Source organism: Tenrec ecaudatus, chromosome 5 (assembly GCF_050624435.1).
Source record: "Tenrec ecaudatus isolate mTenEca1 chromosome 5, mTenEca1.hap1, whole genome shotgun sequence".
Taxonomy (NCBI): Eukaryota; Metazoa; Chordata; class Mammalia; order Afrosoricida; family Tenrecidae; genus Tenrec; species Tenrec ecaudatus.
In genome coordinates, this window is record NC_134534.1 from 104,103,033 (window position 1) to 104,116,617 (window position 13,585).

General features: G+C 40.3%; 1 protein-coding gene across 3 annotated transcripts in view; it reads right to left on the bottom strand.

Annotated features, from left to right (window-relative positions):
• Nucleotides 1-13,585, bottom strand: part of FANCC (FA complementation group C) — a 375,212-nt gene that overhangs the window by 216,606 nt on the left and 145,021 nt on the right. For all 3 annotated transcript variants that reach the window (XM_075549793.1, XM_075549791.1, XM_075549792.1), the window contains exons 2-3: nucleotides 7,356-7,595; nucleotides 556-640 (exon numbers count right to left, since the gene is read on the bottom strand). In XM_075549793.1, coding sequence (XP_075405908.1) covers nucleotides 556-640; nucleotides 7,356-7,520 — 250 coding nt within the window. In that variant the 5' untranslated portion in view covers nucleotides 7,521-7,595. The remainder of the gene's footprint in view (nucleotides 1-555; nucleotides 641-7,355; nucleotides 7,596-13,585) is intronic.

The window sequence follows — 13,585 nt, forward strand, 5'->3', positions numbered from 1 at the left end:
AGATAAGAACAGAGTTCCATGCAAAAGAAATTGCACGTCACAGCCCTAAAATCCAGGGCTCTTGTCCTGTGTGAAAGAACAAACAGGAAATAAGAAAGGAGCTCAGTGAAGAAATACTTCCCCCAAGGGTCTTAAAATTCCTCTTAACTTTATGAAAAACCAAAGCATCGCCGTCAAAAGATGACAGAGTAATGTCAGAATTCAGACTCTGGAAAATGAGTTTACAACATTAAATCAGTATGTAAATTAATATGAAAAAGCAAGTCAGAGAAATTAACTTGATATCATTGATATAACCATTTTATACTGAATAAAAAATTAAATATACAAAAATGAAAGTGATTATACATAAAAATAGCCTGTTAATTCATATGCATGTGTTTACCTAAACACACAGAGGTATACAGACAACAATAAAGGATACCATCTCTGAAATGGAAAAAATGTATATATTTGATAAGTTGTTCCATAAAAAATAGGAGGAAAGTTTATATTTTAAACTCTGTTTTGAAAGTATGCAAAGATTATGTTAAAAGATATGTTTGGGGTACTTACCATATGCTAAGATCAAAGGATTCCAGGAAATTTTTGCTAACAGTTGACCAATTGTGGGGAAATTTTCAATGATTGTTTCAGAATCCTGTAGAAGAAAATTACATTTTGGTCAGTTAAAGGGCACTAGGCAATTCACATAACCAAACCATTGTTCACTATACATTGAAGGAATTCAAGTTCTCTTTGGTTAGTAAAAATTTTATTCTGAAAAAGATTAAAGGGAATCTTTAGGTAATTAATTCACAAGACGTTGAAAAACTACTATACGTCATTCAGGAAGTCCTCTTGGTATAGTGGGTTACACCTTGGCCTGCTATCCAGAGTCAGTAGTTTGGAACTAACCAGCCCCACCACAGGAAAAAGATGAGGCTTTCTATTTCCATAAAATGTCACAGTTTTGAAAAACCACAGGGACAGTTTGACTCTGACCAATAGGGTCACTAAGAGTTAAAAAGGACTCAATGGACATAAGTTTGGTTTTAGTTTTTATATATCACCCTTTTAAAATGTCATCAAAACTATGTAAAGTGAATTGTGTTATGTTAATTTTGTTTAACTATGCTTAAAAGTTATGTCAGGAATTATTGGTGATGAAAAATTATTTATTCCTCTAACTTCACTTTGAGTTTTTATTCTAAAATAACATACATGAGCAGTTGAGTCAAAACTGGCTAGGTATCACTGAGTTTGCTTTGAGTTTGGGACTATTTTTTTAAAGGCAAGAACTTTAGAACTTGTAAAAAGTAAAAGCAGCCAAAGTATAAAAATATGTATGACTATTTATTACTATTTTGATTCCTTTGTGCTAAGTGACATGTGTGTTGTTGTTAGGTGCCGTCAAGTCAGTTTCAAATCATAGAGATAACAAAACAAAGCACCACCTAGTCCTACACCATCCTCATAATGGTTTTTATGTTTGAGCCCATCAGTGCAGCCACTGTGTCAATCTATACTTTCCACTACACCTGCAATTAACTAAGCATGATGTCCTTCTCCAGAGACTGGTCTCTCCTGATGCCTTGTTCAAAGTACGTGAGAAGAAGTCTTGCCAACCTTGTCCCTTAAGGGGCATTCTAGCTGTACTTCTGCCAAGACAGATTTGTTGATTTTTTTAGCAGTGCATAGTAGTTTCACTATTTTTTGGAGGTACCACAATTGAAATGCCTCAAATTTTCTTCAGTCTTCCTTATTTAATGTCTAACTTTCACATGCACATGAGGTGATTGGAAATACCATGGCTTGGGTAAGGTGCACCCTAGTCTTCAAAGTTACATCCTTGCTTTTCAATGCTTTGAAAAAGGCATCTTGTGCAGCAGACTAGACATCATATCTAGTCTACACACACACACACACACACACACACACACCCCAAAACTCATTGACATCAAGTCCATTCTGACTCATAATGACCCCATAAGACAGGGTAGAACTGCCCAGTGAGTTTCTGAGAATAACTTTTTATGGGAGTAGAAAGCCTTTAGTTTACAGCAGCGGTTCTCAACCTGTGAGTCGTGACCCCTTTGGTGGTCGAATGACCCTTTCACAGGGGTCACCTGATTCATTCAGCAAAACTACAGTTAGGAAGTAGCAACGAAAATAATTTTAAGGATGGGGGGATCACCACAACATGAAGGGTCACAGGATGAGGAAAGTTGAGAACCACTACTTTATAGGAACCTTAAATCAGAGACAAAAGGTCAGTCAAAATAGAAAGGGGCAATCAATCACAAGGGTCAATCTATAACCCCCTCCCAGGGGGAGGAATAACAGAAAAGTGGGAGAGGGGCAACAGAGGACAATGTAAGATACGAAAATAATAATCAATAACTTATCAAGGGTTTGTGAGGGAGAGCAGGCAGGGGAGGGAAGGGAAAGAAATGGGGAGCTGATATCAGGGACTCAAGTGGGAAGAGAATGCTTTGATATGATGATGGCGGCAATGTGTAAATGTGCTTGACACACTTGATGAAAGTACGGATTGTGCTGAATGGCCAACGAACATATGAGAAAATGTTCCCGATCTTTAGCCATAAGAGAAATGCAAATTAAAACAACAATGAGGTACCACCTGACACTCTCAAAGGTAGCCCAATTCAAAAAATCAGAAAGCAACAAGTGTTGGAGGGGCTGTGGGGAGACAGGAACTCTCATCCACTGCTGGTGGGCCTGTAAGTATTTACAGCCACTATGGAAGTCAAACTGGCGATATCTAAAACAGATGGAAATAGAGATACTATATGACCCAGCAATCCCCCTACTGGGAATATACCCAGAAGAGGCAAGAAACAAACCAAGGCCAGACATCTGTGCTCCAATGTTCATTGTGGCACAGTTGACAATTGCGAGGAGCTGGAAGCAACCCAACTTTCCATCAACTGATGATTGGATTAAAAAACTGTGGTATATACATGCAATGGAGTACTACGCATCACTAAAAAGCAGTGATGAACATATGAAGCACATAGAGACATGGGAAGGACTGGAGGAAATCATGATAAGCGAAGTAAGTCAGGCACAAAAGGACAAGTACAACATGAGCCCGCTGAGGTAAGTATTAAAAAAAAATGCAAAAGGTGCATAGGGAAAAAGCTACTGTATACAAACATTTTTGGGGTGAGGACTGTGTAGTATGGCAGAAACCAGATCAAATCCAGGGATGCACATGGTAGACAACAGAGGAAGAGGTGGGGAAAGAAAAATAAAAGGATGAATATAAGGAAGAAAAGGGGAGCAGGGGCATGGGGCACTGACCCACCCAAGGGGAGGGTATTGTTTATATCTTTACAGGGAAAGAGGGACCAGACTTCAACCCAGTGCAGCAAGGTGTGAATGCAACATTCCAGCGGGGAGTAGGGAACCAGTGGAGAGGTCTGGGAGGCTGGCCCCAGTACCAAAAATTAAGTGGATTCCTGCCCCTCCCCCAGAAGAATTTGTTTCAAAGGACGGCATTGAATCCACACCTCTGGGAGAGGGACATATCGGATCAGCGTACATGGGAGCAGATGAAGGGGGAGGAGGACAGAGTGGAGCACAGCCTGGCCCACCAGGCCGTGAGGATGATGTTCCTGAGTAGAGCAGCCAGTCCACAGAGAGAACAACATGGCTGACACTACCATGAGACAAGATGCCCCTCAGTGACCAAAGGCACTACAGGGGGCAGCACTAGAGACACAGTGTGGGAATTGCACCTGACCTGATCCCACCACACCGGGGCAAAGCACTGGGGAACTGCAGCGGAACAGCAAGGGAATGGAGCCACAAGGTCCCCAGGGAATGCTGAAGGTGGACTTTGGGGCCAGGACAGGGTGCCCCAACAGACTGGACTGGAAAACACTCCTAAAGGCCAACAAATGATCCTTGAACTAACTACAAGCTTTTCTTTCTTGATGTATTTTGTTTTGTTCTTTGTCAGTGGTTTGTTGTTGTTGTCTTGTTGTATACTGTTGCTTTGTTTTCCTCTGTCTTGTTTTTGTGCATGTTATTATCTCCACGGGTCTGTCTAAATAAGATAGACTGGATGAACTATCTGGAGGAAAAACAACGGGACCGACAGTTCCGGGGGGACTTGTGATAGGGGGAGGTAGGGGTAAGGAAGTGGTGTTAACTAACACAGGAACAAGGGAACAACATGGGATCCAAATTGGTGGTGATGGGGTAGTGGCAGGCCTGGTAGGGAATGATCAAGGGTAAGGTAACGTAAAGAAGAGGTATAGCTGTAACCCAGGTGGGGATGGAGCATGATAGTGGGGCAGGAGGAAAGTCAAGGGAAATAGAGGAAAGAGATGTGAAGCAAAGGGCATTTACAGAGATCTAGACAAAGACATGTACATGCAAATATATATATGAGGATGGGGAAACAGATCTATGTGCCTATATTTATCGGTTTAGTATTAAGGTGGCAGAAGGACCTTGGGCCTCTACTCAAGCACTCCCTCAATGCATGAATAATTTCTTCTATTAAATTGGCATTCTATGATGCTCACCCTCGCGACACAACTGCTGAAGCCAAAGCAGGTGAACAAGTAAATGTGGTGAAGAAAGCTGATGATGCCTGGCTATCAAAAGAGATAGCATCTGGGGTCTTAAAGGCTTGAAGATAAACAAGCGGCCATCTAGCTCAGAAGCAACAAAGCACACATGGAAGAACACACCAGCCTGTGTGATCACGTGGTTCCGAAGGGATCTGTTATCAAGCATCAAAGAACAAAAAACATATCATTGGCTGCACACCTCCATGATATGATCGCTGAGGACAAACGGGTGCATAAGCAAATGTGGAGAAGAAAGCTGATGGTGCCCAGCTATCAAAAGAGATAGTGTCTGGTGTCTTAAAGGCTTGAAGGTGAACAAGCAGTCATCTAGCTCAGAAGCAACAAAGCCCACATGGAAGAAGCACACCAGCCTGTGCGATCACGAGGTGTCAAAGGGACCAGGCATAAGGCATCATCAAAAATAAAAATCTTAGCATAGTGAATGAAAGGGAAGTGCAGAGTGGAGACCCAAAGCCCATTTGTCGGACACTGGAGATCCCCTCACAGAGCGGTCTAGAGGAGGAGATGAGTCAGTAAGGGTGCGACGTAGCACCGATGAAGAATACAGTTTTCCTCCAGTTCCTAAATGCTTCCTCCCCTCCCACTACCATGACCCGAATTCTACCCTGCAGGTCTGGATAGAGCAGAGGTTGTACACTGGTGCAGATAGGAGCTGGAGGCACAGGGAATCCAGGGTGGATGATACCTTCAGGACCATGGATGTGAGGGGTGATACTGGAAGGGTAGAGGGTGAGTGGGTTGGAAAGGGGGAATCGATTACAAGGATCTACATGTGACCTCCTCCCTAGGGGACAACAGAAAAGGGGGTGAAGGGAGATGCCGGATAGGGCAAGATATGACAAAACAATAATCTATAAATTATCAAGGGCTCATGAGGGAGGGGGAAAAAGAGGACTTGATGCAAAGGGCTTAAGTGGATAGCAAATGCTTTGAAAATGATTAGGGCAAAGAATGTACAGATAATCTTTATACAATTGATATATATATATATGAATTGTGATAAGAGTTGTATGAGTCCCTAATAAAATGTTAAAAAATTTTTAAAAAGAAATAAATATTTCACAATATTAAAAAAAGAAAGTAAGGATTGTGATAATAGATGTAAGAGCCTCCAATAAAACAAAAAAATATATATATACATGTTGTGCAACTATCTCCCCACTTTTTTACTTTCTATGAGAGTTTTAAAATAAAATAAAACTGAGAGTGTGCAGGCAAGCCAAAATAGCAACTAGTTCCTGTCACATCTGTCTCAGTATCATGGTTAACTAGATTTTCCGAGACTGTGTTAAAGTCAAATAACCATTGCAAAGATCAGCACTGGTTGTCCTTTTCCTAAGGATATAAGAACTTATTACCAACACAAATTATTATTCAAAATTCTTACTTTCTCCTTTGACCAAGAAAAAAAGGCGTAATACAGGAATACCTATACTAAATTCAACTTTGCTTTGTAAAATTTAAAAATAAAACAAATAATAGCTTCACAATAAATGCTAATTACAAAAAATATCTACTATTGCTAAAATAAAATCAAGAAATATGTGTCAAGCAAAAATATTATCAAAATTTGGGAAAAATTAAATCATATAATAGTGAAGGCATTACACATCTTAAAATATTCCCAAGATGAGATCATATTATTCATCATCTCAGTTCAGCTCATTTTAGGACAAGGGGATGAAGGGTGAGGTAGTAAATTCCTCAAAATTTAAGATGCAAAGGTCATTTTTTTTAATCATTTTATTGGGGGGGTTCATACAATTCTTAATCACGATCCGTCCATCCATTTTGTCAAGCACATTTGTACATTTCTTGCGGTCAGCATTCTCAAAATATTTGCTTTCTATTTGAGCCCTTGGTATCACATCCTCGATTTTCTCCTCCCTCCCTGCCCCTGACTCCCTCATGAATCCTTGATAATTTATCAATTATTATTATTTTGTCATATCTTACAATGTCCGACATCTCCCTTCACCCACTTTTCTCTTGCCTATCCCCGAGGGAGGAGGTTATGTGTATATATATTTGTAATTGGCTCCCCCTTTCTACCTCACCTTCCCTCCACCCTCCCAGTATCACCACTCCAATCATCTCATCATTGGTCCTGAAGGGATCATCTGTCCTGGATTCCCTGTGTTTCCAGTTCCTATCTGTACCAGTGTACATCCTCTGATCTAGCCAGTAAGGTAGAATTGGGATCATGATGTGGGGGGTGGGGGGGGCGTGGAGAGAAAGCATTTAAGAACTAGAGGAAAGTTGTATGTTTCATAGTGATGCAAAGGTCTTTAAAGCTCAAGCTCAATGCTGACACAGTTACCCCACTGGGGTCTCTGAGACTGTAATTGTTTACAGGAAAGCCCAGTCTTTGTCCCTCGGAGCTTCTGGTGGTTTCGAACTGATGACCATGCGGATAGCAGTCTACTATGTAACCACTACAGCACCAGGGTCAGGTCTTTAAAAGAACCCCATTTATTACCTAACAGCAAGTATCACACACTTGATTATTTAAAAATAATCTGATTCATCAAGACCTCTTATATGACACACTTGAATGTCCCCTAGAGATTCTGATTCATTAGGTTGCAAATAGAGCCCAGGTGATACCAAAGATCAGTCAAGTATGAAAACCCAGACCTTAGGTCAATACTACAAATCCCTGACCATATTTAGCATTCTAGCTTGGGAAATCTGGGTGGAGAGTTCTTCAAAGTACAAAATCATCTCATCCTTGGGTCAACTACTTACCATCTCTTTCAAAGCTTCATGCATCCGCCTTAGGAACTCCTGGAACTGAGACAGATGAACACAGGCATCTTGCTGTGTTTTCAAAGTGGAGGCCTGGTCCCATACAGAAAGCTTCTGCATCCAAAACTCATACTCAGAAAAAAGGTTTGCTGACTTGTGAGCCATTGCAGATGGGAAAAGGCGGAGTACTTTCACACTGGCCTGCCAAACACTAACGGAAACAGTGTGCACGTATCAAATCTATAAGAAAGGGGGGAAATGAAGCATTTTAGAAAGGATCTTTTTTTAAAAATCATTTTAATGGGGACTCGTACAACTCTTACCACAATCCATACATCCATCCATTGTATCAAGCACATTTATACATTTGTTGCCCTCATCATAGAATACACCACCACCACCCCCGCCCCAAGGACATTTGTACATTTACTGCCCTCATCATTCTCAAAACATTTGCTTTCTACTTGAGCCCTTGGTATCAGCTCCTTATTTTCCCCCCTCCCTCTCTGTCTCTCCTCCCTCGTGAACCCTTGATAATTTCTAAATTATTATTATTTTGTCATGTCTTACACTGTCCAATGTCTCCCTTCACCCACTTTTCTGTTGTCCGTCCATTCCCCAGGGAGGGGGCTATATGTAGATCCTTGTAATCGGTTCCCCCTTAGAAAGGATGTCTTCTCGTTATCTTCCTGACCCACTCATAACAGGGATCCCAAAGAACCAAAATCACATACTTCCTGTGCTGGTGTCATCACAGAATTAATTTAAAATGTGTCATCCAGCTGTACCTCTGATATTTTTAACTATCAGAACATTTTTTATCATGAGTAACATCCTTAGACTAAAGATCATTATACCTTCAGAGGCCCATACTATTATTATAAACATAAAGCACAGCTGATGATATTTTATATCTTATTTTTAAGATCTATTTTTAAATGTTCTAAATATAAAGTTAATAATTTGAGTGTTTTAATGGAGTGGGAAATCAAAAACATTCATGGGCATTTAATAATATAATCTGCACTTAAAAATGTTTTTGAAGTTCTTATGCTTTATATACATTTCTGACTTCTCATTTAGGTTTAAAAAAATCTCTCTACATTACTGTCTAATGAATTTTCTTTCCAGTTTTGCTTTATTTCTTCATTTTTTTCTAATAATTCATTGCACATGCACCAAGTTAAACAATCTGCTTATGTTTTATTTCAATTCATTGACAAAAAAATCATACTTTGGTAAAGCAGGATAAACTCCAATTACTGATATGTATATACATAGTTGTACCAAACCAAAACCAAATCCACTGCTGGCAAGCTGATTGTGACTCATATAGGCCCTAAAGGATAGAAGTGTTCCACATGGTTTCCAGAGCTGTAAATCTTTACAAACACAAACAGCCGTGTCTTTCTGAAAAAGGTCTACTGATTTGTAGGCCATTATAGAAGGCAAGGTTGGTAGGTTCATAGCAGCTGGTAGGTTTGAGTAGCTCGCGTTTTGCTGAACAGCTATTCACTTTAACCACAGAGCTACCAAGGCTCCTTACATAGTCCTAAGTCACAGAAAATAACAAGTCACGAACTTCACTTCCCACTCTTGAAGTCACATTAAAAAAAAAAACGATAAAGTTACATAGCAAATCTGTGCCTAGGTACCAGTTGCTATGATGTCAGTTTCACCTCAGAGTGGCCCCATGTGTGTCAGGAGTAGAACTATGCGTTACCAATTGCTGAGTTTTTTGGAAGTAGATCACCAGGCCCATCTTCCTAGGTCTCTGGGTGAACTCGAATGTCCAATCTTTCAGTTAGTAGTCAAGCAAATTAACCACTTGCAAACTCACTGCCACTGAGTTGGTTCTGACTCATACCGACCCTATAGCACAGGGTAATATATGGGTTTCTGAATCATTGATCTTTCCATGGGCTTCTGAAATGGTAACTCTTTATGGGAGCAGCAAGTCTCATCTTTTTCCCATGGAGTGGCTGCTGGTTTGAATCAGCTTACCTTGTGGCTAGCAGCCTAAGACACAATCACTGGATGTCATCAGAGCTCGAATAACCACCAGAAGCCTCAAAGCCCTTCATCACTCCTAGACACTCTCCCTTGTCCAAAGCACACAAGGCAGAGAAGGTGCGGGTGTTTTTACAGTCTCCACCGTTACTTGGAAAGGGAATGACTCTCAGGTATCTAACTCTTTTCAAAAGACTACTCAGTAAGTTTAAGTATTCAGAAGAATTCATTAATGAGAAAAAGAGTTACTTATTACTGAAAGATGTTTATACCACTACACAAGAAAGCAGGAAGAAATTAAGAGACATTATATAACTTGGCTATAGTGTAAAAAATTCTAGGCCAGGAAGATGAAGATTTAAAATGGAACTTAATAATTCAGTTTTGTAAAGGACCATATCACATTGGAAATAAAGAGTATAATAAAGGCAGCAAACACATGCATGTTAACAAGACAGAACCTAACAGTGAAAAATCCAGGGCTGTTCCTAAATCCTCACTTTCATTATCTCCCTCAAGCAAGCCATAAGCAATGCCTGCCAATTCGACCTTCAAATTTTCATTAATGGTCACTTCCACTTGTACTGCCCCCTCCAGCCCCTCCATCTCTTCCCTAGATTGTCACACTAGTCCTCTCCCAGACTGGGCCTATCCCCTTCCAGTTAGTTCACTTTCTAAGGAATGGACTAAGACAACATTTTCAATGAAAATCTGAAATATGACTTCCTCCTGCTTAACACACCCCCTCAACTTATCTGGAAAGATATCTAAGTTCCCTCCTTAGATGCAAGTTCTTTAATGGAGTCTCTAAGGCTCCAGTACATCCTCCGACCTTCCTTCCTTTTATTCCCTTTGGAGTCACCACAGTCCAGTCCATTCCATGCATACACCAAACCCTTCCAGTTTCCAAGTCTTTTAGCTGATGCACACATAGTGTGTTAGACAGGGTTCTTTAGAGAAACAAAATCAGGACACTTATGATTACATGTATACATATACACACCATATATACTCGAGTATAAGCCAACCCAAATATCAGCCGAGGAGCCTAATTTTACCACAAAAACAGCATTAAAACTGTGCTGGAAAACTTGGCTTATACATGAGTATAACACACACACACACACACACACACACACACACACACACCCCACGAAGGAATCTAACAGCTAATTAGTCTACAATGCAGTATAGAAGGCTCAGTTCAACTCACTTCTGTGGAACAGTTAATGTGCTGTAAGTCCTTCAACTCATTTGGGCCACTGGGCCAAGGTCAAGGAAGCAGACAATTGAATCTTCCTAAGGGAAATGCAGGCAGTTTAGCCATAGGCAGCAAACAGCAGGGCAGGTCACCAACAGTCAGTAGGATGACAGGATCCAACAGTCCCAAGCTCAAGCGATGTATACACCACCAGCATGGCAATGCAGGTCTCAAAGGAACTTCAAGCTCTAGCAACACGATATAGGATACAGGGGTTGGCAGTCTCACATGTACTGTAGCTCACAAGTTCAGACAAAGAACTAGTAGCCACATGCTGATCCGATCACCAGAGAATGAGAAACAGGCAGGGCTTGTGGAGCCATTTCTTTATGCCCTCTAATAAAACTGTGACTTTATTTATCCCACAAGTTCATAATGGCCAGATTGGCACAATAAACCTACCTATCACACATAGTTACCAATTAGTTCTTATATCAATAATTGTTGTTGCTAACTACAACTGAGCTGACTCGCTCCGGTGATTCATGTACAATGGAACAAAGCATTGCCTAGTTCTGTGCCATAATCAGCTGATCAACCAATACTGATTCATAGTTTTCACTAGATGATTTTGGAAAGTTAGTCACCAGGATTTCCTTCTTAATCTTGGTTTGTTCAGCATCCTAAAATATACAAGTTTCCACTGATTGACATCTTTGGCGGTACATAGTGTATATTGGCCAGAAATCAAATCCAGGTTTCCCACATGGGAGGTGAGAATTCTCATTTATTTGCTCCCTTGGGTTTCTTTTCCTGGAATATAAATTCCCTGTCTTTGTAGAACTTAGCATATGCCTGGCAAAAATTCAATAAATGTTGAATGCAAGAATGAATAATTCATTGGTATTTTTCAAAGAATAGGTCTAGGATAAAAGCTAACAATGGTTTTCAAATAAACTAATTTATATTTTGAAAGGTAACCCCTGAAATAAAAATAAAATATAAATGGTATCATCCTGTAAATTGTGTGAAATTTAAATATTAATACACTGAGATGGATTGGAACAGTGACTGTAACAATGGGTTTAAACATAACAATAATTGTGAAGAGGTACAGATAGGGTTGTGCCTCCTTCTGTTGTACATGGGATTACTAGGTGTTGGAGCCAGTTCGACAACTCCCAACAAGAAGTCCATTTTAACCAGGTATAAGGCATCATGCAAAATTTTTTTTTAAAATATATGTATGTATATATGTGTGTGTGTGTATGTGTGTGTGTGTGTGTGTGTATACACACATACATACACACCATAGTGAATGAAGGGGGAATGCAGAGTGGAGACCCAGGGCCCATTTGTTGGCCACTGGAGATCCCCTGATAGAGGGGTTTAGGAGAGGGGTCAGTCAGGGTGCGATGTAGTACCGATGAAGAACACAGCGTTCCCCCAGATCCTGGATGCTTCTTCCCCCCACCTACCATGATCCAAATTCTACCTTGCAGGACTGGATAGGGCAGAGGTTGTACACTGGTGCATATGAGAGCTGGAGGCACAGGGAATCCAGGGTGGACGATACCTTCAGGACCAGGGGTGTGAGGGGCGATGCTGGGAGAGTGGAGGGTGAGTGGGTTGGAAAGGGGGAACTGATTACAAGGATCCACATGTGACCTCCTCCCTGAGAGATGGATGGCAGAGAAGGGGGGAAGGGAGACTCCGGATAGGGCAAGATATGATAAAATAACAATCTATAAATTATCAAGGGCTCATGAGGGAGGGAGGAGCAGGGAGGGAGGGGAAAAAGAAAAGAGGACCTGATGCAAAGGGCTTAAGTGGAGAGCAAATGCTTTGAAAATGATTAGGGCAAAGAATGTACGAATGTGCTTTATACAATTGATGTATGTATATGTATGGATTGTGATAAGAGTTGTATGAGCCCCTAATAAAATGTAAAAAAAAAAACAACAGACAAAAAAAGAAGTCCATTTTATATACTAATAATAATGCTTTATACATATATGTGTTTACTAAATTCCTGGCAATATAATAAATATTGTATTTAATTAATACATAGCAAACCTATGAGGTGGGTACCATTCATTATTAGTCCCATTTTATAGATAAGAAAACTGAAACAGAGATGCTACCTAATTGCCCGTAGTCAGGAAGTGCTAATAGACGTCAGAGTTAGGATTGTGGGATTTGAACCCAGAGAGTCTGATTCTAATGTCTGTGCCCGTAAACAAAGAAATTTAAGAAACAAGGGAGGAACGGAACTGATTGTGATGATATACATACAACTCTTTTTAGAAGTGGTTTAACTCTGTAAGTGCATGATATGTGAATATTGTATCAAGAAAACTACTTAAAAAACAAAGACAAAAAAAAAAAACCCTTGACCTATAGTTACCATGGGTGGAGGAAGAGTTTTTGCTTAGGGGGCATTGAATTTATGTTAATGATGGTAGAATAATTTGGAAAAGGGTCACAAAGGGTGTAATCAATGGCATGGAATTATACGTGTAAAAGGTGTTGAATTGGAGAATGTTCTGTTGTGTGTATTTTTGCTATAATTAAAACAAACAAAAAAGTGCCTTGTGCCATCAACCAAAATACTCAAATTAGGCAAATCAGACTCTCTGGGAATTGAAGTGTTGAGTAGACTGACACAGGGGGTAACTAAGTCACTCAAATATATTCGAAGTCCAGTTCTACTTTATGTTCTTAACAAGGTATGGTTTTTCAGCTCTGATTCTGTCGGTACCCAGGATCCTCATAATGAATTCTGTTTTTCCTTAAAGTAACCATTATTTCGAGGTTCAAACCACTAACCTGTCAGCTATTTATGCTGTGGTTGTTGCTATTAGGTGCCATCAAGTCAGTTCTGCTTCACAGTGCCCCTAAAGAACAAAATCAAGCCCGGTCCTGTGCCATCCTCAGATTCCCCAGACTTGCCCTCGGCTGAGCCCATGGCTGCAGCCACTGTGTCAATTCATCTCTTCGAGGGCCTTCTTCTTTTCAC